The sequence below is a fragment of the Pagrus major genome, chromosome 7, assembly GCF_040436345.1.
Source record: "Pagrus major chromosome 7, Pma_NU_1.0".
In the NCBI taxonomy this organism is placed as follows: domain Eukaryota; kingdom Metazoa; phylum Chordata; class Actinopteri; order Spariformes; family Sparidae; genus Pagrus; species Pagrus major.
Genome location: NC_133221.1, coordinates 30,393,902 through 30,421,893, shown reverse-complemented (window position 1 = coordinate 30,421,893; position 27,992 = coordinate 30,393,902). Strand labels below are relative to the sequence as shown.

The window sequence follows — 27,992 nt, the reverse complement described above, 5'->3', positions numbered from 1 at the left end:
GCCATCACCAAGATCTATCATGAGCAGTGTAGTCCAGAACCCCTACATCGGCCGAACTCCAACCGCTCGGGTGAGTAGCTGATAGTTTGACTGATAAGGGGATTGAAGGATTGATGTTGCATGGATATGCTGCCGATGTCTGGAGAACTATAAGGATCTTCTAAGGGGAAGATCGTGGAAGCCCAAGATATTTCTCCAATGTCTTTTTCTCTTGTTCTCCTCCTTCTTAAGACACAGCTGTTCTTCTGTTTTGCCTCAGTGAAAGTATCCAGATGATGATATGTTCCATCTTCGTCATCAGGATGTGGAAAGAGGATCTTAAATTATTGAGAGGTTGGGGATTTTCTGGTATATGCGCTCTAGCGGGTTAGGAAAATGGAGACAGCAGAGATTGTACAGTTGATTTATTTGCATGTGTGAGGACATCATAAAGGATGGATTTAATGGAAATGTAAAATTATTATACAATGTATTTATAATATGTGTTTAGGAGCTTGTGAGCACTTATTGCAGTCTTTCTTACAGTAAATACCATCCTGAAATACCATCCACTGAGCAATGGTATCAATTTAATGTCCTTGTTGAACGTTCAAAAAAGTCCATTGATGAGCCAGACTGAAAGTTTTTGGGAAATAATTTTAAAAAGTGTCTTTTTAATGTGAACTATTGACGTCCAAGTCATTTCAGACATTGTTTCGTTCCCATCTCGACATTTGTGCTGTTATATCTCAGACACTAGATGTCTGGTTGTATGTCTCACCCAGTGCAATGTCTGTGGGGCTAACATTCATTTCTGATTTACATTGGGGTCCAAAAGTCTGAGACCACTAGATACTTTTTTGCATTTAATTCGACTGAAATAGCACCTTTTCTGTTACAAATGATGCTATCAATTTAAACATTTTAATTTGTCCATTAATTTCAGAATATCTTAGTATTTGTTATATCCCCCTTTTTCTTCAATGACAGCATGCACTCGAGCTGGCATGGACTCCACAAGTTTGTGCAAAACCTGATGACTCATGTTATCCCAGCATGATTTGACAGTGTTCCACAAAGCTTTTTGTGATGTCACACAGTGCTCTTCAAGACCCCCGATAAGGCCGCATATGTAAAATTGCCTCTCATTCACTTCCATTCTATGTGAATGAAGGGGTCTGGTACTGAAGCAAATCCGCAGTTTGGCTTTGCCTGGAGTTCAACTTTGGGGAACTTTGACTGGCAAAATTGCAGTCACAACCAATAGCAAAGATGTTTGTGTGCTGGCCCGCTCCAAACAGACGACAAAACATCACACGTTCCATGTGTCTCACATCCTGCACCGCCTAAATTCAGCGTGCCGGCATTTACATATGTGTGCCTGCAGCCTAAATGTTCAGTGGGGTTGAAGTCAGGTGACTGTGGAGGAAAGTCCATGACAGTCAGGACTCCATGGAGCCTTGTCTTAATTTAGCACATTCTGTATCTGAATGATGAAGTTGCTTTTCTATCTCTCAGTGAACTAAGCTTGATGTACTGATCTTCTGATGGTGTGATCACTTTGAATCTGCCTGATCGTGCTTTGGAAACAACTGATCCAGTTTCTGTGAAGCATTTTGGAGTTACATCCACTGCCCCATTAGTGACCTTTAGTCTAACCATGATTTGATGCTGAGGAAAACTCTCTTTGCTAAGAGTAACAATTTGACCTCAGACACTTTCACTTACTTTCTGAATCCTCAAACTGTCAGATTATTTCCAGGTTTTTGTGGTCTGAGACTTTTGGACTCTATATTAACATGTTTACTCAAAAGAAATCAAATCAATTTTATTTATATAGCCCCAAATCACAATCAAATTGCCTCAGTGGGCTTTACAATCTGTACAGTGAAGGACACCCTCTGTCGTTAGACCCTCGATTCGAGTGAGGAAAAACTTGCTATGTTGAGAAAAAAACCCTTTTAACAGGGAAAAAAGAAGATGGAAGAAACCTCAGGAAGAGCCGTGGAGGAGGATCCCTCTTCCAGGACAGACAGACATGCATAAGATGTCGCATGTACAGAACAGAACAACAAAATCACAGTTTACAAATTACATAGACAGAATATCTGATACAAATTATAATATATGTAAAGTTTGTGGATCCAGGAGACGACTGAGCAGGCCGAGGCATCGCTCATCACCTTGGTGACCTGGAAGAGGGCAGGCCACACAAGATAATTAGCAGTAAAAAAGAAAAGATCAGAGTGAAGAGGCTTCAAATTTGACAGAAATACATAGATAAGGAGATAGTAAAACAGAAGAGAATGATCCGGAGCAAAGGGTATGACCATCAAGATCCGTCAATATGTGAGGCAGCAGGAGCCAGGAGAGGTAGATGATCCAAAGGGCCAGTGGTCCATCAGAAGGGAGCCTGAATGAAAAAAGAGGAGGAGGAGGAGGAGGAAGCTATAGAGAGTGGACAGTGAGAGAGCGACACAGCTTGCAGCTTGTGTGAACAAGAGCTCTGAACTTGAAGGTGTATATCTACATAAAGATTTGCCCCAATCTGGTTGAGTAGCACTTTGTTTTGTTTTTTTATTGAACACCACAATCACAAACAACAGCAGTGAAGCAGGAGTCAGATTTCACTTATAATATGAAGGAGTAAGGAGAGTTGACTGACACGATGTTGACGATGTTTCTTGACCAACAAATAACAATATGGAATGTTTTTGTTTTTAAATATAATCCTTTTCATAGACTTCTTTAAAAACTGATTGTTTAGGTAATTTAGTGTGTGAGCTGTTTTCCTCTTGTGTCTCCAATTTAACACCGTCAACGTTACATTTCACACAAGCAGATGTTCACTGTGTCGTCTTGTTGCTTTCTTATGTGATACTCTATAACAGTTCTGCAGATAATCCTCAGTTAATTGTGAGACTGTCAGTTTTGAAAAGCTCTTGTCTTTGAATTCTTCCTTCAGCTAACTGTGCTGTGTCTCCACAAAGTCAGTTATCCTCATGCATGCCACAATTCCACAGATGTCTTCCTGGGCACCTAGTATGTGAGTACAGATCTTGCACTGTTTTAAACAGCATTGTCATGTGCATGTGTGCACGTCCATCTTTTCATCCACGCAGACAAACAGCAAAGCACATCAGCAGTTCACTCACCCATAAATGATTCAGTGTTTGTCTCTGCTGTCTGCATTATTGAAGTACAGAGCAGAGACCAATGAAACACAGCTGTGATATGTTTCGAGCCATGGAGCACATGGCATTGGGAATGGTTGAGAAGAGTATCCTGATGACTGAGCGACCCACTCAGAACATCTGAGGAAGACGTGGTGTGACTCAATCACTTTCCTATTTGACTCTGATACTAGATCATGTTTTATCATCAACTTCTAGATGCCCAAGCCTGGGGGCAGCGGAGTGGTGCCACCTGGGAGTCGTGAGAACACTGGGATATGTCGAAGCAGTAGCATCAGCAGTGGCAATGTCGGGTCTGGAGGCAAGATAATGTCCCTGTCGTCCATGAGTGAGAGTGTGCACAGTGGCCTGAGCTGTTTCTTGTCAGAGCAAGCACTGGAGCAGGAAGAAAGACAGCAACGCAGCAGCCAGTTAGCAGAGTTTCAGCGTCTTAGAGAGGTCCGTGCAGCTGCTCAGCTCAAAAACCTGGAGGACTTCCTTCGGATGAACCATGTCTCACTCAGGGACAGCATTTCTTATGCTACAGGCATGATTTACAGGTGAGGAGGCCATATAGCACAGATATAGCCCTGAGCTAAGATATAAATGTTGTCATGGTTTGAGTTTTTGGTTTATTTCCTGTTTTATTTTGAAGTTCTGTCCTTGTGTGTCATGTTTTGCTTTTCATTTTCTCCCTTTGTCTGTCTTCATGCCCTTGTCACTCCTTACCTGTGTTCTATTAGTGATTCACCCCTTGTGTGTCTATGTCCTTGTCTTCCCCACTTTCTTTGTCAGTTTCTTTCTCTTTGACCATGTAAGTGAGCTGATCACAACATGATTAGTGCAAAGGTGTGTGAGAGTGCTTTGCACTGGTCAAAGTGAAAAGACCACCAGTTTTATCTTGTAGAAGGACATTCCTTTGGCACTGAACATGAGGAGGATTACGCATGGATCACACAACCTGCTGCAGTGTCTGGTGTGACCACATTTGATCCATGCAGTGTGATACATCTCCTTCGCACAGAGCTGATCAGGTTGTCGATTGTGTTGGTCCACACTGTCGTACACATCGATCCAGAGCATTCCAAACATGCTCAATGGCTGACATGTATGCAGGCCAGGCAAGAACTGGTTTCTGTTTTCGGCTTCCAGGAATTGTGTTCATATCCTCACATGCGATCACACAGGTGAATCTTCTGGGCTTCTGAGCTGGTGTGTTTATACATTGTCTGCAGTTGTGAAGCCGGTTGGATGTACAGCCAAATTCTCGGAAGACGGTTTATGGTATTGAAACAATCATTGAATTCAAGTCCGTTTCAATACCATCCAAGCTTCTTTAAAACTTGTGACATCTGTAGCATTGTGTTTTTGCGTTGTGTGGGATTAAAACTGCACATTGTAGAGTGGCATTTTATGTGACCAGCACAAAATACACCTAATCATGCTGTTTGATCAGCATCTTGACAAGCCACACCTGTCAGGTGTATAGATTATCTTGACAAAGGAGACATGCTCTCTAAGTCTGGAGATATTTCCTTTTGAACCACATGTCTGCATAGCCAACCAGCTGCGGCATGTACGTCGCTGTTCACATATACTACGTGTTTTACTGGAGGATACCACTAAATGGCAAGCTTGTTGTCCCATTGTTGTCCCTGCTGCTGCTGATGTACAAACTCCTGACTACATCACATTCCCATACAGGCCCTTCACTGCTCCTACAGCTCACGCGCATATTGCATCCTGCAATGAGCACGACTGACGCTCCAAATAGATGCAGGATATGCGAGCCAGCCCTCATCAAGCCCAGGCCTTCAGTCCAGGAAGAGCACCAGGCTTTGAAGCCAGTTTTTATAGTGGCCAAACCATGTAATAACAATGTCACCTGATGCACTGCGGCCTAAAAAGACTTTTTGCCATAAGCTTACATTGTGAAAGAAGTGTATGGAAAGCGGTGGATACATTTTTTTGAGCATCACAAGCTCTGTCATATTATTCACACTATTCACATTCATATTCACTGATCACATTATTTGGCTATCATAATTTGATCCATTAGGTCCAATAAAATTTGGAAAGTCTAGAATAGCCGCACGATTAAATTATTATATGTTATTATTAATTTCCATTTCAGTTAGTCGGGCGCTAAACCAGAACTTGGCCAGCTCAGTCATCAGAAGTCTAGTGTGCATACCCTATGGGCCCAACAACCAGAAGATCCAGGTATTTTCATACCGTCCATGGCCCTCATGTTGCAGCCTAACATTGATTTTAAAGAATCATTTTCAAGAAGAATCAAGAAGAATTTTTGTGTGCATAAAAATGTCTTAAATATTTTTCATCAACTTGTGAAAATGGGAACAAAAATTTAAGTGTTTCTTTTATATTTTTTAGAAAAGAATAACTAACAATGACTTCATTTTCTGAAAACAAAAGTTGCTTCTTGTTTTTTCATGTGTGCAACAGTATTGTGTAGAAGACCACCAGTGCACTAATCTGTTTTAGCTGAATATATGGCAAAGGTGTTCATCCAACTCTGTACTGCTGTGTTGCGCGTAAATTTCATCATCATTTTATAACTGTGCAGTGGTCATTGGGGTGGTGTGATGATTTTGAGCATGTCACAGATTCTGACAAAACGTGTATTTGTAGTATTGACCTCCAGAGCTAGTGCATATATGCATTTTATACCTCAACTCAATTATGAGGTTTGCCTTGGTTTGATGGGCCATACATTGACTGATTCAAGCTGTATGCTGGGAAATGACTTTGAGTACTTGAGAAAGACCGTACAGTCAACAATCTTTGCAGCAATAAAAAGGTCACTTCTCAGTGTTGCTTCATATTTGTACTGTATTTGTTTTTTCTCCTGCTTTAAATCATTTTGTGCATCTTGAGCAACAACAAAAAGCATGTGAATTACTTCAAAAGTGGAGTCTGCTTCTATTAAATACACTGCACTTTATTATTATACAAAATAGAACATATTGATGATGTTGCTGCTCTAACTGGACTGTTTTTTTTTTTTTTGGTCAACAGAAATCTGGGCAAATCTGGCCTGAGGGTGTCCTGTCTCGGATTAGGTGAGTGTTGCTTATGAATGTGAGGCCATTTAGCATGAATATAATAACATATCTACACCATTGTAAAGAGACTGAATAAGCCCGGAACAAATTCAAATGCTCTTCAGTCTGCAGGTCAACATTTATCAATGTAGCTCAACCAAATGTAGTGCAGTTCTGCACAGACTACATAAGGGTACAAAAGAGATTAGAGGTGCTTTGTGACAATCGATTATGTTCAGCTGTGTTAACTCCTGGCAGAGGATCATGTACCTCAGACCTCTCTAAAATCAAGCACACTTTTACACACAGCTGGCAGCATGGACACCTTCATTAATTATTTAATAATTTCAACAGACACCAGGGATATAGAGGATAATGAACGTCAACCCACATTCTGTATTTGCTTAATAACGAAAAAACTGCTGACAGTTTATTTTCTTTTCATTAGTTGAATTTACAATTTTCTAAACACTGCAAATCCTGTCCATGTGTAAATGGATGGGCTGCCCAAGGATGTCTGATTTCTCATTTGTCTGATGAGCAGCCTGTTTTTCAGGCTCAACCGGCTCTCCTGCCAGCCTCTTAGCTGCCACCTTCTAGTCTTCTGCCAGCCCTGTTGCCAGTCTCATGTTGTACTGCACTCTCGCCAGTCTCCTGCTCAGATCTCTTGCCGCTAGTCTGGTGCTGCACTCTAGCTGCCAGACTCTGTTCCTGATCTCCAGCCATGTTGCTAACCTCCACAGGGTTCTGTCTTTGTGGCCAGCCTCTGCCCCAAGCCCCAATCACCTGTCCCACCTGAGTTTGCTCCATTTCTAGGTCTTCCTCTAGTGTGGCTCCACCAGCGTGTTCGTCTTCCCACCTGACCTACCTGGTGGTTCTCAGGTTCAAGTTCAGCTTTGTTTATCGCTGAAGGGCAGTTGATGTTGCAGCATAGAGCTTGACCTAAAAAGAAACAAACATGAAATACCATAGGCTCAGCAGCACTACATCAACAACCATCATCAAAACAGCAATAAACACACTACGATAATGACAATCCTGCCACCCCTGCATAAGGTATGACCAGCAAAACACTCCTGGTTTAAAATACATCAACATAATCAGCAAAATCATCCAGCGAAAACAGCATAATCACAATCAGCACAACCGTATGTCCAGGATAGCTTCACAATCAAAGTACAACAAACTGTTCCAGCAGCAACACTTAGTAAAAATCTATATAAATCATTCTTCAAATTAGGCCAACATACTCAAAACACTCAAAACAGGCAGCTACCTCCTTCTCCCTGCATTGAGGAGTGTAATGGCTGTAGGGATGAATGAGTGTTGGTATCTGTTTGTCTTTACTAAGGAGAATCTAAAGCAGGTACCAGAGGGTAGGGATTGAAACTCCTGATGGAGAGGGTGAGTGTGGTCAGACAGGATGGAATTTGTCCTCATCGCCACCCGACTGTTGTACAGAACACACAGGCTACTCTGCTGGACAACTATGATTTTGCTGCTTATTAACTATTTTAGCCAGTGCATTCTTGGATTTGATGTTCAGACTGCCAAACCAACAGATGAAGGAAAATGTTAGAGAGCTGATGCGATGTAAGATTTGTCTTCAGGGATCGGTCAACCGGAAACTTGCCAAGTTTTGGCATCTGTTCGATTTCCTGATCGGAAGGCAGAAATGGCCCAACTATCTTGTCTCCTGGTTGTCCTCCTGATCTGTTTTACATGTTAGGTCATCCTCCTGCCCATCCTCCAGAGCTGCTGCTTCTCCTAAGCTGCCAGCCTCCAGGTCGTCCTCCAGAGCGGCTCTGCCAGTCTCTTTCTTCCCTTACCGGGCCTCCAGAGCAGCTCCCTCTTGCCAGCATCCAGGCCTTTGCCCTCCAGACCTGCTATGCTCTTCAACCCTCCTGACCTGCTTTACCCATCTGTCTTGCCTCCAGGCCTCCTGCCTGAGCTCTGTGGCTCTGCTTCTGTCCAGTCCCCAGGTTGCCCATCTGAAGTCTGCATCTGTCTGTCTGTCCCTGGCCATCCACCCGAGGTCTCTAACTACCCTTCTCTCCACTCCCAGAGACATCCACCCAAGACCTCTGGTTCCCCTGCTCTACAACCCCCAGTCCAATGTCCATTCATCCAGGTGAGGTCGCAGTGGCAGCAGGCTAATTGGGCATTCTAGACATTCCTCAGGCCAGATGAGATATGCAATCCCTCTAGCAAGTTTTGGGTCTACCCAAGCATCTCCTCCATGTTGGATGTGCCCTGACACCACCTCAGCCGGTTCCTTTCAACGCAAAGTGGCACTACAACTCTAGTCCCAGCTCTCTCCGGATGTCCAAGCTCTACACCCTGTTTGTAAGGGTCACATCTCATTTTGGTCACTTGTATCAATGATCCATGATCATAGGCCATGGTTGAAACACAGATCGACTGGTAAATCAAAAGCTTTGCCATCTGTCTCAACTCCCTTTTCACTACAATGGTATGGTACAGTGCTGTATTACTGCTGATGCCACCCCAATCTGCCTTGTGCTCCACATGTGAACATCATCTCGGGATACTTAAAGTCCTTTACTTGGGGCAGCAACCCACCTCATCCCACAGGGAGCAAAGCATGGTTGACCCCATTGCTAGGTGTGACACATTCTTTTAAAAGCTGATTGGTTGAACAGAAAAATAAATAAAAATGCACACTCAGTGATAATGGATAGAGAATGGACAGTAAAATCAATAGAGCTCTGGATGTCAAGTGACTCATTTTGTTTACACCACCATTTTGGCAGTAAAAGCCAGAGCAAAAATGAATGGCACCAGTGCCGATTTCAAGCTGTCAGAGTTCACTGAACACTCTAAATCCACAGAAATTGAGCTATATAATGCAAAACTTGATAGATTAAACATAACTGACCCTTACAATGCCCCAGGTGTGCTTTTTACAAATATTGAGACAGCTGGAGCGGACAATGTTCCAGACCTGGAATATCCAGACATCTACAATTATCTGATGACCTTTCCCTCGTCATACACGGAGAGTCTCTGAAAGCCTACAAGAGCCTGGAAGGGTACAAATGGACGCAATCGGTATCGTGATGAATATTCAGCTTTGGAGTCTATCGGCTAAAAACAGCGTCGTCGTCACTGGAAGGGTAAGTGTCTCTTCATCACAGTTACGTTAGCATAAGCAAAAGGACAGCATAATGTAACTAGCTAATCGCTGTTACATGCCTTCTATGTTAACTAGTCTATGTCTCTGATATACCAATACTTTACCACGTTAGCACAGTTTGAATGAATGTCTGAAGGCACCACCTCATATATGAAATTATACCTTTATGATAAACAGCAGTTATGAATAAAGTGCCATGAAATCTGTATGACAGGGAATCATTCCCAAAGACTGAATGACCCTCAGCTGAAGCCATGGGTGGTGGTCAGTAATGTTGGGGTTGTGTTAGGAGCCCACTGGAACTGCACAGCTGTTCTTGGAGAATGTTGCTTCCATGTGTCACCTCTGTTCTTCAGGGTATGGCAGCATAACCATGGAAGAGAGGATCAGACAGCTGTAACATCAAAAAAGTGCAAGTGTGCCAGAGCAGGTAAGGAGTCTTTGAAAAGAGTGGAGTATCAGCAAGGCAAGGACATCATTTTCAAAATCACACAATGCAAAAAAAAAAAAAAAAAAAAGATCTTCCAAAGGCAATGTAACCCTTGCTGACTTAAAAATGTAATTGTGTAACAGTTGAAAAGCCCTCAGTGTCCCTGATAAGAAAAAAATGCTACCAAAAGTCTCATAGCTTCACCACTGAGGCTACAAGGTATTTATGCATACAAGTTTTAGAAGTTGGGCGTGTTTGCTATCATTCTGTCATAAGTTATCTAAACTGATTTTATTGTTTTTTAGATGGGGTTGTAAGCACGAGGAGTTGCAGCATCTCAAATGTTCTGGTTGAAACAGCTGGATTCAAGATTTCACCTTTACATCCATTTATCAGGGTCACCTGATGGTTATGTTTCCTGCAGCTGCTGTCCCCATTCTGCGCAAAGGACCTCTCTGTAAACGAGGCAGCAAACTGTAGTCCAAACCCTTGCCTTGAAAAAGATGAACAAGGAACCATCAGATTAAAGCAGGACCATGCATACTACTATCAAGTACAAATGTAACTATTTGCTACTGACAAAACATATTGTGATTTTATGCTTTGGACTGAAAGGGAAAGCTCTTCACCTTTTGTGACACCAGATGTGAAAGATGCCCTCTTTTTTAGCCCTCTAGCAAATTGATAGTTTAAGGGCCAATAAAACACACCAGTCTCTCTTCAGAAAGTAATTTGTCACAAGCAACGGGAGCTGTGAGAAAAACAGGTTTATTTATAGTTAACTGACTGAATTCAGTTCCAAGGCAAAACATAAAGATGTTTAGTGTCATTACATCTATTATTATGCAATCCACAAGGTACTGTCTTAAGCATTGGATGGTGGCCAAATCTTTTCTGAGTTACATGACATCATATCTGTTACGAGATACCTGACTACATTTGGAATGAGTGATGATATCACATCTGTTAAGAGTTACATGAACACGTCTGTTTAGTTACATTATCACATCTGTTGTCAGATTGATTACTCTACATCCGTTACAGGATCACTGAAAGGGTACAACAGATTCAGAGACATTTATAAGCGCACAACATACTTTTACAAATCTGTCAAGGTATGTCACATCATTTTCTCTGTCAGTGTCAGTGAATCCTGTGGGGACAGTGCTTTGCAAGACAGCGTATTTTTGGTGGAGAACTCCAATGACTCTTTCAATGTGTATCCTCAGAGAATCTAAGCATCTGGTGTTCTCCAAGTCATCAGGATCTAATTGTATCTTGCCACGAGTGAATGCTGGAATCTTTAATTCAGCTTGGTTAGAATGTACATTGTCTTTAACATTGAAGCCTCTGTCTGCCAAAACTAGATCCCCTGGGAGCAAATTAGACAAAAAATGACTTTGCTCTGTGATAAGCTTATCACTTGTGCGGCCTCCTCATCCATTGGAAATGACACAAATGGAACCTTGTGGGCAAATGGCAATTAAATATTTCAATGTAAGGTGTGAACTGTATGTTGAATAACATTGAGCACGGGCTAACAAATTGCTTGGTTTCTCAATAAATATTTCAAAACAGTCAACGACTCAAACTGTCTTTTCTAAGGTACTGAGATTTTCATTGTGATTCCCTCAGGCCATATTACTAGACTTGGCACCAGTCTACAATACATGACACTAATACAGTGTTTGCAAAGCTTTGAAATAGTGGTTGAATCAATGCCAAAATATTAAGACAAAAAGTCATAAGACAAATCCATTCTCAGCTTAATTAAAGCATACACATCATGGTATTGCAGATTCATCTCATTTAGCCCTGTTCTATTCATTTTTTCTGTGAACAACATATTTTCCGTCCTTAGAGCTTGGCATTCCAACTCAAGAGATTTAATATGCTTCTTACAGTCTTCACTGGTACATGGTGGAGTTGCTGTATCAGCGTTATCATCAGGAATAGGCTGGACATCATCTTCAAGTTCTTTGTGCGTTGATTCCTCCACAGGAGCTTCTCCTGTGAGATGGTGTGCTGTATGCTGCTTACTGCTGTCTTGAAGACTGTTGGAGGGGTTACTGCCGCAGCTTTCTCAGCATGCTCTCTTCTTCGGAGTTTGCTCTTCTGTCTTCTGCTGAATACATCTAATTGCATCCTTCTTCTCTTCCTTGGGGTTGGCACATGAATGAAGATGGCTGGGACGTAGTCGGTTGACAGAGGGTTATCGCTCTTTTTCCCTGAAACATATGTAAATGTACATGTGATGACAGGTTTAGTAGATATAGATGTTTCAAAGTCTATATCATGGCACAACAGTTACACTTCTTCTTCTCCTTTTTTCTTTTTCTTTTACATTTTTACAGTTGCCAAATATCTCGGTGTTGTGCTCACTTTCATTTCTGCTGTTTACATTGTTGCGATGGGTCGGAGATGAGCACATGAGATCGACCACAAACATTATCACCACATGATCAAAACTGTAGTGTTTCATTAACTCACCATCATCTCGTGTTTGGAAAATATTTCTCCTTCCTCTTTGTTTTTCCTCCATTTTCTCCTCTGCTTTAGAAACTCTTAAGGCTCTTAGAAGTCCTCCTCCCTACCCGTAACAGATTTTCCCCTTAGGAGCTCTTAAGCGCTAAGGGTGATGATGCTTTTTGATTAACTCTTTTTTTTTTTTTACAAGGATTTTGTCACTAGGAGCAACTTTTAGCATTAGGCAGCTTTATGAATATGGCCCCAGATTCTCTTCTGCTGCAACACACACACACACACACACACACACACACACACACACACACACACACACACACACACACACACACACTCTGTGTAATCATTTTATTCTTTTGCAGGCACGTGGGTTACCTTTGGAGGCCAGATAACGGATGAGGTAAGAGAGAACCCCCTTAACACCTTTACACTCTCATGTAATCTAGCAACAAGTTCAACAGGATGTAAAAATGAAAGAATAGTTTCGTGTGGATTCATGTATCTGTTCAGACAAGGGAAATGTTTTCATTGTCTTGTGTAAGATGTAGTAGACTGGAAAAATGTTGTTTTAGCTCAATAATCCCCCTTGTATATTTTCACATATGATTTTTTTATAACGCTAGAAGTGTCCACCACTTGGTCGAGGCCAAAATATATCTGTTTCTATTTCAACTATTGGACGATTAGAAATGCAATTTGGTACAGACATTCATAGTCCCCACAGGATAACTTGCAATAACTTGTGATAGATGATCCTATCACTTTTCATCTAGCATCATCATCTGATCAATATAGTAATTAGTCCAATACTTGGGTTTATGCCCTAATACCTGACAACAAAGGTGTGGAAAATGTGTTGTTGTGCAAGTCACAAGTAATCTTAGAAAACCTACTTACTTGGTTATACAGCAAGATATTATGGAATTAGAGATAGAGACAATGTGAAATTTACTGCTGCTCCTTCATCACTAACATGTATGTTGACATCTTGAATTCAACGATTTGATGACTACACTGAGTGTCAAGAGCTCATTGATGTTTATATTCTTAACTTCTACAGTAAATGCTAGCTAATGTTTTAAAACGCTAATGCCACAAGTAATGATGTTTGTGAGGGCCCACATAATAAAACACAGTTTGAAATGTTATTGTGTCAAACATGTTGCGTTTTGCAGCCCATGATGTGATCACTGACTGACTTCCATCTGAACAATAATAAATCTCCTGAGATGCAGGACCAATAGATTTAAGCTCTCATTGATCCCTTCTGCTATTGGGATGTTGAACAACATTTAGCTATTCCTTATCTTATCATGTAAATTGTTTGTGTGCTGATTAGTGTGTTGGTTGTTCAACAAATTGCCCCTTAAAATAATGAAGGATACCTTCACCATAACTGTTCAGTTGTGATCAACACATCCAAATGTAATGATACAAGTATCATGTGTCTGCAACGACTAAGCGAACAAACTTGAGGGACAGACAATGGTGTTTTGGAGGAGGAGACAGCCTTGGGCAGAGCCTGGAGCTTCTGGAGAAATAAACACTGTTAGATGAGGAGAGCAAGGTTTTAACATTTGGGGTTAAAAAGTGGATTTATCTTCACTAGTGGATTTATCTGGTGAGTGCTAACTCTGGTCAGAGACAAAACTGACCACGGTCACAGGCACACACACACCTATATATAAACCTATTTCTTTGATTCGATTGATATAAATGTATTTCCTCACCTTTAAATGGTGGTTTTATTATGCCACTAATAATTAACAACTGTAGATGACTAAGTAACAAAAAGTCCTTTGTTCAGTGATCAGTATCTGCCAACACTGCTTCCAGGAATAGGCCCGGGAAATTCTGATCAGGGCACTCATAATTATAATCCTCTAATACTATTAGCTAAAACACAAATGCCTTGCCTGAATACATAGGTTCAGCAAAAACTTCACATTGAAAAATTACTGATAATCTTGCATTAATATCGGTATGCAACAGAGGCAGCTGCCAAGATCTTAATTCATGCCTGTAATTAATGTGTCCCTATCACTAGCCATCAGCGGCATTTGTCGAACAAATAAGAGATTTTGGTGGCAATTCAGAGATCTGGAAGAAGTCTACAAAGTACAAAGTCCAATAGATGTTTAGGTCTGAAGTGGTGGACCTTCTAAGTAACTAACTGACTTTCCTACAGTAACGCTGCTTCCATAGCTTAAAAAAATCCCTTTTAAATATGCTATATAATTAAGAATTATTGATATAAATGTTTGCCTTTTGAGGAACCTTGTCAGCAGAAAGGGCCTTCAGAGATCAGTGAGAGAGAAAATAACACAGTTTGCACACTTTGCTCATCTTTATCATCTCAAATATTGCTGTTGAAGGTGGCAGAGGAGCTGATGACTTTGGCCTATGAGAATGGAATCAATCTGTTCGACACAGCAGAAGTGTATAGTTCTGGGAAGTAAGTATTTTTTTAAAGTTTAAAGTTGTCAATCCAAGTCCGTTAAATCTGGAGAAATCCACATTAATGGGTATATAGTCCAATAGACAGTTTTTCATTTCAATGTTTGAGGGGTCTGAAAAATGAATCGATAGTGTCATGTGTCAGACGAGTCCGACTATGATCAGTCAGGCAGCTGTTATTAAGTCCAGTGTATCTGTAATGTCACATACACAGACACATAACAACACTAATAATAATAGATCTTATGTAAAAGGCTCCTTTCATGACACCCAAGGTCACCTTACATCATAAAAATATACAGTTAACAACAAGGCAACAACAGAACATGTAAGACTAAAACATACAATAAGCAGCAATGCAGTAATAAAACATATGGTAAACAACAAAGCTTCAGTAATGACATATCAGTCCAGTCATCAAATACACAGGGCTATATTTAAACAATCTATGGTGCATGGTCTAAAGCACAAGGTGCAAGTGCGTTTGGGGTCAATTTTGCGAATAATCTTGGTGCAAACTAATGCGCACTATGCAAAGGGGTTGTATTTAGACTCTGAATTAGTCTTGGGTGTGTTTTGGCCGCTACATAAAATAAACCAATCTGAGCGTCCTCTTCCATTCCCTTTAAGAGCCAGGTGCACCAGGCTCACAGCAATGTGCCTGTGAGCAATGCAACAACATGCCCATATTACCCAGTAAACATCATCATTGCATCTGTATATGACATGAATACCAAAGAGAAAATATTCATTCAACTGAATCATGTTTAATAGTTTATTCATAGTTTTATAGTAGCCTACATTTAAGCCCAATTTTTTTATACTTTACTTGCTATTTACTTTTTTCAATAACATTATTGACACCATTACAAAGGTGGATGTGCACATGTGAGGGTGTATGTACCAAATGATACTGTAGACAAAGAAGGTCATGTTGGGATTCAGTGACTTAAAATACTTGGTGTGTCCAGGCCCCTATACTGCTTAATTTATCGCCATGGTTGGTTTCCTGTTTCCTGTTTCCTGTCCTCCCTCATTTTATCTTAAATGATAAAAAAGAGTTTTCAAAGCAATAAACAACAGCAACATGCTTTTTAACCTAGGTAACGTTACCCTGAAATATGTCGACAAGGCAAGTAACGCTAGCTGTTCACACTCACTAATCCTGAAATGTTAGCGAATTTTGACTTTAAAATATAATATAATATATAATAATATAATATATATTTTACTACATACACATGTTGAATGCGATATGAATATTGTAAATTAATGCATTTACCAATTACCAAAAACTGCAGTTCTGTCCATCTGTTTAAATTTTTCAAATTCACCACCAAGAACTTCTTGGATCTACTCTGAAGTCTACGTAACGGTCAAACATTTTGAACTAATGTTGACACAACTCTCACTACTGTCCGGCGCTTGTTTTACCTTACTATTTGGGTATGTGTAACTTTGTATGACTTGTGAAATGTATTACATTTTTATTAAAAAGGGAAAGAAAGAAACAACAAAAAGACTCTCTCTCTCTCTCTCTCTCTCTCTCTCTCTCTCATTCCCTCTCAGGGCTGAAACTGTCATGGGAAATATCATAAAGAAGAGAGGATGGAGGTAGAGTTTTCATATTGTGTGTCTTCTTGTTTGTGCAGACTTGTTTAAAAGTAATATCATATTATTAGAAGGTTCTTATGTAGTTTTTCCTTGTTTCCTAAAATTGTGTTCCCAGCTCAATACCCTACAGGAGCATTGCATATATGGTGACATGTATTCCACCATTTATCTTTTTATATATTCTATCTAACAGTATAATCGAAAAATAGTTCAGTAGCTGATAAAATAGCAGTAATATTAGCTATAAATTATGTTTTGCCCCCTGTTCAGAGACATACCAGGCTTTGACACATTGTACTTCCTGTAGAAAAGAAACACTTCCATATAAGAAAAGCAAAGAAGATAAGGAAGACAAACAGAAATCACTCAGTGATCTATACAGAGGCCATCTGTGGAAATAATTAAAATACAGAAGATACAGAAATTCTGATGTAATGCAGAGTTTCTTGTGGACAGGTAAGGTATACCTCAAACTACAATCCGCAGTTAGATGGTAAGACAAATTACTGTAGCTTCACAATAGGTTGCATATAAAATATAGAATGCTTCAATGATAGATTATCATTTTGTTATCTTCATTTGAAAGAGAGTAGAACTGTTTATTTCACCTCACAAGCAATATTAAACAGGAACAGTAGAACAGTTAACCTTCTTTGACTGGCAGGACAGTGTTGTTTTCTGTGCCAGAGGTTTACAGATGCTGAGTGAGATACTCACAGAGCATTGTTAGCAGTTGTGTTTTTTTGTTGTTGTTGTTGCTTTTCTCCCTAACACTCCTGCCTCTCACTGCACTCTTACAGATTTTTATTTCTACATTGGTGGATGTATATTTGTCATATGACATTTCTAAATAGAATACAAAAAGACTGCATGTTATTTGTTTGTCCACAGAAATAATCAATCAATTTTTCACGATTTCATTTTTCATTTTCAGTTTTTGAGTTGAATTAGCCAATGTGCTTGATAATATAACAGTGTTTTTAGTCATTGTCATTAATTCTGGGTGTCATTTTTGAAAGAAGGAAACTACCACAGTTTAATTTGTATTCTTATTTATATTCTCAAATGCAGACGTTCCAGTTTAGTCATCACCACCAAAATCTTCTGGGGTGGAAAGTACGTATATGTTAAATTGTCTCTCCTTCTTTTCATCATTCTGTTATTGCAATGAATGGATAGCATCCTACTTGCCACGAGCTAAGTTTTAGAAGGTATTAAGTGAAGGTAACATCTATCTATCTATCTGTCAATTATCTGCAATACGAGCTTTTGCTTGTTGCAAACAGTCCTCCTGTTCATACTAGGCATGGGATGAGCCCAGCTAATGGATTGAAAAAGATCTGTGGCACATTTCTTTATGCAGGGCCAAATAACATCTAGATGTAATAGAACTTTTTTATAACTACACAGAATCAACATTTGGTTCCAAGAAAGTAAAAACTAAAGGAGATAAGATTTTCATTCATAACTCAAAGTATTTGGAGTATAGTGGTAGGATTTTGCAAGGTCCCATGAATGTAATTGGAGTTTTTACTTGAAATCTCTCAAGAAAAATCCATGACATGAACTAGGAAAAATTATGAATTCTGGGTGAGTTGGTATGGAGTGACCTGCATGCATTTCTTCACTTTGGTTTTAATAAAAAAAAAAAAGCTTGCTCACGGTTGTTACCAAACCCGCTGCTAGCAGGCAAAGTTATGTGGTGGAGGGGAAAGCAGAGTAGTTTAAAAAGGAATGTTTTAGGTTTTTGTCCTATTTCCCAGCACTGACACATTTAAGCTCATTAGAAAAGCAGCAATTGGTTAACAGTTGCTCTCAAAATTGCAACATCTTATCTACTCTACCATGTCATCTTCTGTCTGTAGGGCCATCATATTCAAGTGCTAAATTTCCCATGTGGTCTTATAACATCCAGATTCAATCTTATTATTTTGTCAATATGAAACAGTTGCTTGTCAACCTCACAGGTGACTACATCCAACATTAAACCATCTACCTTCCTGAGTCCTGACAGAAAATATCATATTTACAAAGAGAGACTTAGACACACTGTAGTATTTACATGTATTCAATATAGTGATGACCACTATCAAATGGAATTCTACACACCGGTGTTCTGAAATGAAACATGTTTGTTTTTCAGAGCAGAAATGGAAAGAGGATTATCTAGAAAACATATAATCGAAGGTAAGGTTTGAAAAGGAGCACAACCAAGTTGTTCATAGCTGCATGTGTCACCGCAGCATGCTTGTATGCTATAGTGCAATAAATATGTGACTATCTTTATGAAACAGGTCTAAGGGCATCGCTAGAGAGACTTCAGCTGGAGTACATAGACGTGGTTTTCGCCAATCGACCAGATCCAAACACACCTATAGAAGGTAGGTGTGCTTATCCTGCAACAGACCACAGTGACAGTCTATTTATGTGAGGAAATTATCTGAGGTTTGACCTGCTCCAGCAAGACAAGGGAATGCTCCTTATCCAGATTACATTCTAAAATGCATATGTATACGTTTATAAATAAGACATGATTGTGCCCAGCATAACAGCGTTAGCAATGTTAACGTTATCTAGCTAGCATTAGCAAAGTTAATGTTTGCTAGCTAGTGTAAGCAACAATAGCTAGTGCAAAACACTGGCAACCACTTGAGGGGGCAGATGTTTGGAACAACAGCGATTCTGTGATGTGAATGCAGTGGAAGGGGAGATTGAATGCATTATGAGATCTTCTTGTCCTGGGTAAGGGCAAGAAACATGGCGGGCCAGTCAATAACACCTTTAATATCATCGTAACATTTGTAAGAAATTAGTCATATAGTTAGGTCATCACTAATATTTCTGCTTTCATAATAAGATTATCAAGAATGTTCACCTTTCTGCACTTTCATAAAAAGGATTTGAGCTCAAATAACAGAGCTAACCTGATTTAATGGGAATGAAAAAAGTAAGAATGGAACTCATAATTCATTCAAATGGTAGTTATGTGTATTGCAGTAGTTCGATCAAAGCGCGACCCCAGAGAAAAAATTAAAAAATCCAGGGCTTCCAGGGCAGCTGTGCTAAGTTGTGATGCATACAGACTCGTACTAGAGAATTCATGAAACCCTCTTTGTTCCCGATCAGTGTTCTCCAAAAGTGTCAGAATGTCTGTTTGAAAACTTTGTGAAAGATGCATTTGGATTCAGATGGATCAAAGGGCCTTTGTCAGTTGCGTGGTATTCATAAAACTTGAACCTCCCCATGACTTCCCAATGTGGAGGCATGAGAGAGAAATAATAATTCATTATTCATTGAAAAGTTAGCCAGTGGCCACGTGAGTGGGATACCTCAACCAAGTCTCTCATGCCTCAAGCCAAACTTTGTAACTCAGCTAATTTGGGCTGTTTTGGTAGAGACGGTGAGGGCAATGACCCATGTAATCAACCAGGGGATGGCCATGTATTGGGGGACGTCACGATGGACCTCCATGGAGATCATGGTAAGTTCACGCACAAGTCTCAAAGTAGTCAGTAAACATAGATGGATCCATTTGGTTCTTTGTTACCGATATTCAACACTACTTCAGTTGCTGCCAGGTCAAAATTCCATTCAGGATGTAATGACTTCTGTCTCACTCAATACAACTGCTCCAAACTTCAACTAGTTTAAAATGCCTCAGCAGGACTCCTCTTACTCTTACTTTTAAGGCACGTTTTGGCTTAGCCCCTTATTATATCACTGACTTACTATCCTCTTACGAGCCTGAATGCAGCCTGAGATCCTGCGGCGGAGGTCTGTTTGTAATTCACTCGGAGTCAGAGCTCCATGTTTCTGGACGAATGCTGAGAGAGATCAGGAATGATAGCTCTGTTCTTTTGAATTGGTCATTCATCTGTTTTTTAATTTACTTGTTTTATTGTGTTTTAGTAAGTCACACCTTGCTCATCATTATTACTGTATCACTGCTACTTCATTTTTTATCTGGTAATATTTTCTCTCTTGTTTTTATATCTTTGTAAAGCACTTGATTTTTGAAAAGTGTTGTTTAAAAAAAGGCTTTTTCTTGGTCAGTTTCTTTGAATTGGTCAAAAACTGTGGACAAATGACTTGAATGGTGCTCAACTGTTCAGTAATTGTTCCCTGTGCTTGCTGTAGGAGGCATACTCAGTGGCACGACAGTTCAACCAGATCCCACCCATCTGTGAACAGGCAGAGTACCACATGTTCCAGAGGGAGAAGGTTGAAGTGCAACTCCCTGATCTCTTCCACAAAATAGGTAAGCAGCTGCCGTAGTCCTGATAAACAGAATAAAAAAGAACATAGTCTTTTCGTTAGTATTTTCTATTATGTGTGTAAGATATTGAATCAGTGAGCTGCCATTTAATGTTAATTTTGTTTTTAGGGGCAATGTATAATATATGGCCAGAATTTTAGTTTGAACTTTCAAAAAATGAATTTTATCGGTAGAATGTACAGAGACAACAGTGTTGACATTGTATCAAAGACGTCTCTGTATCTACTGAAGTTAGCATGATAACCATAATTCGATAGGGCCCCATAGTTCCAGCTGGGAAATTGTGTTATACGCCAGCAGCAAGTCCATTTCACAGGCTCTCTTAGCTTTTACTGTAATGAATTAACAAAATAAACAAATGAAATGTCAAGAAAGGAAATACTTACTATACTTGTTAAATTTCTTGTCCTTACTAAACAGAAAATACAACCGCACACCTGGTCAATTCAAGTTTCTCTCTTTTCAAATTTTTTTTTTTTTTTTACCAAACTGAGACAAACTTAACTGCCTTCAAACTCAACATAAATATAATAAAACAATCACCTCTGGCGTGGTCACAATAAATCCTCAATTCACCGAGTGTTTGCTGCTGCCGATGCCTGATTCTCTCTCTCATCTGGCCGTTTATGCCTGCCATGTCTTCTTGTCCACAAAGTCATAGTCCTGGTCAGAGAACTGTGTCCCCTGTTTTCAAACTGACATCCTATGGTCCTAGAGGCTGTGTTCAGTCCCAGTTCTGACCCCTTAGGTCTGACCCCCGTCCTCGCATGACCCAAGGTCCTTGGTTGAGGCAAATTCTAGGGCTGCTGGCTCCACGGCTAACTGAGCCATTAGTTAACTAGCTAACGGTAGCTAGCTACAGCCACGGATAGATAGCAAAGAGTAGCAGTTGTTGGTTACTCTGGATATATTTTGCAAGTTATACCTTTAAGCCATGTGATTCTTTTTTTTTTTTTAAACTGTATTACTTTAAATCTGGATGCTAACCCTGTATTATGTGATTTTGTCCATTACCTCCAGGCATTGGAGCTATGACATGGTCTCCACTGGCCTGTGGGATCATCTCAGGGAAGTATACAAAAGGGATCCCCTCTTATTCACGAGCCTCGCTCAAGGTACCACTTCTCCTTATGTTCTTCTATTGTGTGACATCGCTTTTACATCTGATTAATCCTCATCTTTACCCACTTCCTTTGTCTTACCTTTACCAAATTCTTACTAGCAATCAGAAATAAACATATTAGCAAGTAAGCAAACACATTTTTACACAGAATAGATATGTTTGACACAAATACATAATTCTCACTTTAGCCTCCATTGTATTTAGCCATGCAAATAGTTGCATAATATTAGTTGAGGGTTTGAGGTGCTTGAGGTGTACATGGTGCTCACAATCTGAATCACAATTTTAAAATAGATTTTTTTCAAAGGAGCAAATTGGTTTGAACCAATTTTGAGTTTTACACTCTGATATTGATGAAGGCAGGACTTAAAAGTCGTATTCCTCATCCAAGACCTGTTCACAGGTAACAGTGTGACAAAGACCAGCTTCATTGAAGAAAGAAAGAAGTGCTGGGCAGGTCATCCTTTGTTGCATTCAGGATTAGATACAGCACTAGTATCCCTGTGTAATTTTAAGCCCTGAGCTCTGTCATGTGTTGTCTGCAACAGGGTTATCAATGGATGAAGGACAAGATCCTGAGTGAGGAGGGGCACCGTCAGCAGGTGAAGCTGAAAGAGTTGCAGGCAGTTGCAGAGCGACTGTGCTGCACTCTGCCCCAACTGGCTATTGGTAAAAACAAACTGTCTTCAGTCATATCCTTCAGTGTAGTTGTCCATGTTTTTTTACAGTACCGTCTCTGTCACAAAAACTTTATTAAACTTCATCACACATTACAGAAAACTCTATCCATGGTTTGACTAATTCTCATTTTCCACAATGATGTCTTTTATTATGGTAACCTGTAACTAGAGGAGCTTTTTATCCTCCATGCTATAACTCTGCACTTTGTGGATCCCCTAAAGTATGACAGCTTCAGCCTGGACAATAATGATATTGGACAACGAATTTGCTGATTTTACTGTTTATCAGACCTCAAATAAGATGCTAATTAGTACGGGTGTCACAACCTCAATTGTAAGTCGGATATCGATCAAAATGACGCCACGATCTCGACCTACGAAATCAAGTTTTGCATTCATTTTAATCAGGGTAGTCCATTTTGGCTGCGGTTGCACGTGCCGAAAAAGTTTAGATGGAGTCAACTTGTAGTGGCCAATCACAGAAGCTGACAGGACATCTCCACAGGCATCATAAAGAAGTAGACTTAACTGAGAAAACATTACATTCCACCTATGACATATACATATATATATATACATATATATATGTTCGATTCGAAATCGAAAGAATTTCATGTATATATGTATATATATATATATATATATATATATATATATATATATATATATATATATATAATTAATATATATATATATATAATTCTATATATATATATAGAATTAATATATATGTATATATATATATATATATATATATATATATATATATATATATATATATAGATATATATATATAGATATATATACACATGAAATAAGATCGAGAATTGAATCAAATTGTGACCTTAAAATCAAAAATGAGGAGGATGTTGGTGTTAGCAGCAGGTAGATAATACTTTAACAACAAGTTAAGTTATGTGTCCATCAGGAAACTCCGTAAATCACTCAGGACTCAGAGTTCAGGCAGAGCAGCTGGAGGACATCAGAGGGCAAACCAGAAAATGTGTTGTCCACATAATATAACCCAGATCAGAATGTATGAATGAATCAGTTTTAGCTGTTGTTAGCAGACTGTCTATGACGGTATCATTTTGCATGTTCTCCCTGTGCTGTCTGTGCTGATTCCCCTCGCATTCAAAATACATGCAGCTTAATTGTGAGCTCCAAATCAATGCATCAGTGCAGCTGGATTCGATCCACACTTCATTAAATGATGATTAAATGTAATTAAAACATTATGTAGAAAATGGTATTAGACACCACTGACGTCGATACAAATCCCAGGTCTGTAACAATGATGTAATGTAGGTGTTAACTACGAACATAAGTCAGAGTCGGAGCACTTTCTGTAGAAAGGTTTGCTCAGTTAAAGGTAAAACAGTCAGTTGGTCTCCAGCAAATCTAATTCAACCACTAGATGTACTGTATGTACACGCACACACACACACACACACACACACATACACACACACAGCTCCGTACATAACCATGCAGATAGTTCAGGTTTTATTTGTCCGGGCTCCCTCATATCTCTTTTGTCAGATTTCGTCATGCTTGAGACAGTTGCCTGATAACAAAAATCAGCCAAGACTAAGTTACATTTTCATAAATTCAAATAAAAATAAATGCATATTTAAAAGCAAATAATCTGTCCATGAGTATGGAGGACTGAAACTGCCAAAATAAAAAATAAAGAAAATAATCAGTGGCTCAAAAAGAAAAGTAATATGCCGTTAGTCGGTTACCTCGGTAACTGTCGCTGTTACTGAGTTGAAGTTAAGTCTTTCTGGACCTGAAAAGTTTCCCTCATCTCAGGCTTAACAAACTCAGAGTTTACACTAAACCTGCTTTCTGAAATAAAGCCCAGGTGAGTTCATTCAACAATGGCTGCTGAGCGACTGCATTCAGCTTTTCTTCCTGTGCTGCAAATTCCCACAGCATGGTGCCTGAGGAATGAAGGGGTGAACTCTGTTCTGCTGGGAGCTTCCACAACTGACCAGCTGATGGAGAACATCAGAGCAATACAGGTCAGAAAACATACAGGCTGCAGGTGGAAACACTTCCATAACCACAGCCAACATTAAATGGTACCAAACAGTCTAGATTAGTCAGTGTTTGGTCTGCTTGAGGGCCCGTGTCCATGTAGCGCTTTTTTCCCGAATGCCAGTGTCATTTTTCAGTTGTTCTCAGTGAGGAGAGCGTCTGTGGCAGCACACAGCTGCCTAGAATCCTTTTTCAGAGCGCTGTGCCTTTTTTGTGCGGCCGTTCCGAGCGCTTTGAGTTGAAAATCTCTTTTCACTCTCCAGAAAGGCGCTGGTGACATCACTGTCGCTCTTTTTCCTTTTCCTGGAAGAGGCAATGATCGTATCATTGCTCTCCATTGATAGCTGGAGCTGTGACAGTGGGGACAACACCATTATTAAGCTCGTCATCCACTAAAATTTAACAGGGCAAGCGTCCTAAAAAATAAAAAAAATAAATGATGTCAAATAAAAAACAAACAGAAAAAAGCAATCGGGACAGTTTCAATCATAAAATAAATATTTGATCCATTGTTGCCTTTTAGTTGTGGTCTGTTTCCAAACTGATTTTTTTAGAGACAGACCAAAGTCATATGGACTTACAGCCTCAACTCCCATTCTTGATTGAATTATCAGGTGCTTCACACTTTAAACCTTCAAGGTCTGCACCAAATAAGAGTAACAGTGTGCCAAAGTTCTGAAAGTTAGTCCAGGCCCCAGCCCCAAATTGTCCCGAAGGGTATAGATGTATCCTCCAGTGCAGGGATGGCCTTAGAAATCTAGTACTTGAGAATAGTCCATGTTGCTACATATAAGAGTGTTTCAATCAATTTATTGTTGTTCCTTAGACTCTCCAATATTATGTTTCTGTCTCTGTCATCTTTTGTGCAAAAATGCAGCATGTTCAAGGCAGTGCTGGATGGTAATCAGCAGAGATGTGGACTCGAGTCATTATGACTTGGACTAGAGTTGAATCGAGTCACTGTTTTGATGAATTAGAACTTGACTGGACAGAAAATAAATGGCTTGAGATCCAACTCTGAAGTTAAAGACTTGTGACTCGACTTGTCTTGAGACATGATAACATGTATAGTTCTTCTCTGTACATGATCTGTTTTAGTTGAGTTCTTTGTAGGTCAGTATTTCACTCTTTAAAATTATGGATGAATATTTTTTGATTCGTAAGATATTAAGTGTTTTTTTGGTTACGTTTATTTCCCTGAATTTCAATTCAAGTTAAATTCATTTTGATTGTGTTTAACATTGGCTCTCTATACCAGCAATGTGAAGGAGTTTTTTCATTGTCATTCAATGTTTGCTCTTCGCACCAGACACACATTCCAGATGATCTGAAATTCTTTTCATTCTTTTAAATTTCTAGTAGTAACTGATCACTGCACGTCTCTACAGCTTCTAAATGGGTCTGTCTTACATTTTATTTAAAATGTGTCAGTTTGTTTTGCACTTGTGTTAGGTACATACAGTACTGTATCAGGCGTGATTCACAGGTGTGTCAAAATGAAACGAGCTCATAAGCACACAAGGAATTCACACTGAAGCTGATGATGAGCAGATGGATTCTCTCTCTTGGTCCAGTTCAAATGACAGCTTCCATAACAGCAGCAATGACCAGAACCAAACAGGCAAACACACCAAAGTCCTTTGTGACACTCAGGAAATAAAGGCCTGTCTCTAATAAAAGGCCATTTCAAGTAGAAAAACTGGTTCTCTCTGCATTACAGGTCATTAAAGAAATGAGTTAACTTGTCTCTTCTCATTCCACAGGTTCTTCCAAAGTTGTCACTGTCCATCATATCTGAGGTGGAGAACCTCTTGGGAAACAAGCCCTACAGTAAAAAGGACTTTCGATCCTAGAAGCACCAGTGATGAACTGTCACTACGTCCTCTGTTGCTGGAAAAAAGACGCCTATGAATAAGAGACAGCAACACACACGTGCAATATAAGAGTGTAGCGAACAGTGAATCGTCTGGACTCTGTTTTCAAAAGACATATCAGGCCAAGTCAATGTTCTGTCAGGATACTTTCATGATCACATTTGCACTTATTGCCACTTAATAATATCAGGTTCTACAATATGCAGTTTGAATATCGCCTTCAATGAAAAAATCCCACAGGAAACACTGTTCAATCAGCTGAGTCACCGAAGCACTGACAAAACTAGTTAAAGGTGCAGCTTCTTCACTGACTACAGATTGTTGCCTCAACATGTCACATAGTGCAACTTACAAAATTAATTTATTGGATTTATGTGCAATTGAACACATGTTGCACATGACCTGTTAACCTACTGAGCACAACACATTCAGCTAGTGTAGTGTAATAACATGAGGCTTGCTCAAACACTGTGAATACTAGTATTTCAATTTAGTTTGAATCAGTCTTTTCCAAAGACTTGTATTCGTTTTAGTTTTTCACAGTTTGGGCATTTTGTTTTAGTTACATAAATCTAGCTCTGTTTTAATCAATGCATGTTTGCTTTTCTGTTGTACTTTCATTAAAATCTTTACTGTGACCTTTTGTCAAATACTTTGTTGTGGTGCCTGAAGTTTTCCCTGAAAAAAGCCCAATATCCTTAACATGATAATAACAATTCACAGAGAGATGGTAACAGAATTCAAAGCTCTTTTTATCTCTTAGTATTTATGTGTTCGCCTGTTTAGCTGTTTTGTCTCAGCCAGTGTGGAAAAATGACCATACACACCACAATAATGATATACAATATGATATACTAGTTCATTTTTAGATGGACATCCCAACCTTTCTCTTCAACGGGCAATTTTTAAGATATGGCCAGAATTTTAGTTTGAAACAAATAATATTTTCAACAGATTGTGAACAAACAACACTGTTGACGTCATGTAAAAGACGTCTATGTACTGTGTTGCAGAGATGTGTACTGAAGTTAGCATGCTAACCAGCTAGCCTCGGCCTCTCCTGTCTTGGAAAACCACTTTAAACCTCAAGAGGCGATAGTTTGACAGCCCCCTGTACTTTTAGCTGGGAGATATATGCAGCAGCTTGTGATTGTGTGTTCAGACATTCCTCATCATACACAGGGTTTTGTGGGTCAAAGCAGTATAAGTTTGAGCCAAATTTCTAAAACGTTGGTATTGCCCATAATAAGCATTATATCAGTAAGCCAATTTGTTTTTAAATGTCCTGGATGGTAAATTTATAGTTATTTAAACTTAAGTTAAAAGTTTTTTCACTGTTAACAAACAACTAAATGCTTTATAAACCATTTATTAAAGATGGTTAGTCCTACTTGTCTGTTTTCTGAAAGAAATGCAAAATTGAAGTAAGAAAACCTGACATCCAATAAAGTTATTTACAAAGTGTTAGCACTGTGAGTTTCACAGTGAGATCATAACAGGCTACATGCAATTTTGCTTAAGAGACGGCTGCATTGAACAACTAACAGAATATACAATCAACAGAACATACACCAACCTACATAATAGACATTAGCTCGCAACCTTTACATGAAATTCCACTGGAGTAAAAATATCAG

At 39.4% G+C, this 27,992-nt stretch overlaps 1 protein-coding gene across 1 annotated transcript; it reads left to right on the top strand.

Moving 5' to 3' along the window:
* Positions 1 to 19: 19 nt before the first annotated feature.
* Positions 20 to 26,334, top strand: LOC141000003 (voltage-gated potassium channel subunit beta-2-like). The gene is made up of 15 exons (XM_073470615.1): positions 20 to 70; positions 3,372 to 3,712; positions 6,192 to 6,235; positions 12,651 to 12,688; positions 14,664 to 14,743; positions 16,315 to 16,359; positions 17,431 to 17,475; positions 18,503 to 18,546; positions 18,654 to 18,740; positions 19,755 to 19,840; positions 20,497 to 20,617; positions 21,656 to 21,750; positions 22,307 to 22,427; positions 24,377 to 24,465; positions 26,245 to 26,334. Exons 1-15 carry the CDS (start codon positions 20 to 22, stop codon positions 26,332 to 26,334), a joined length of 1,377 nt encoding a protein of 458 aa, XP_073326716.1.
* The last annotated feature ends 1,658 nt before the right edge of the window (positions 26,335 to 27,992 follow it).

What these genes read in the sequence shown, in the direction of transcription:
- LOC141000003 (XM_073470615.1), top strand. Translation starts at nt 20, where the DNA reads ATGAGCAGTGTAGTCCAGAACCCCTACATCGGCCGAACTCCAACCGCT. An exon ending in GCTACAGGCATGATTTACAG is followed by an intron (nt 3,713 to 6,191) that starts GTGAGGAGGCCA and finishes TTTGGTCAACAG; the next exon opens with AAATCTGGGCAAATCTGGCC. An exon ending in TCCAAACACACCTATAGAAG is followed by an intron (nt 18,741 to 19,754) that starts GTAGGTGTGCTT and finishes CTGTTTTGGTAG; the next exon opens with AGACGGTGAGGGCAATGACC.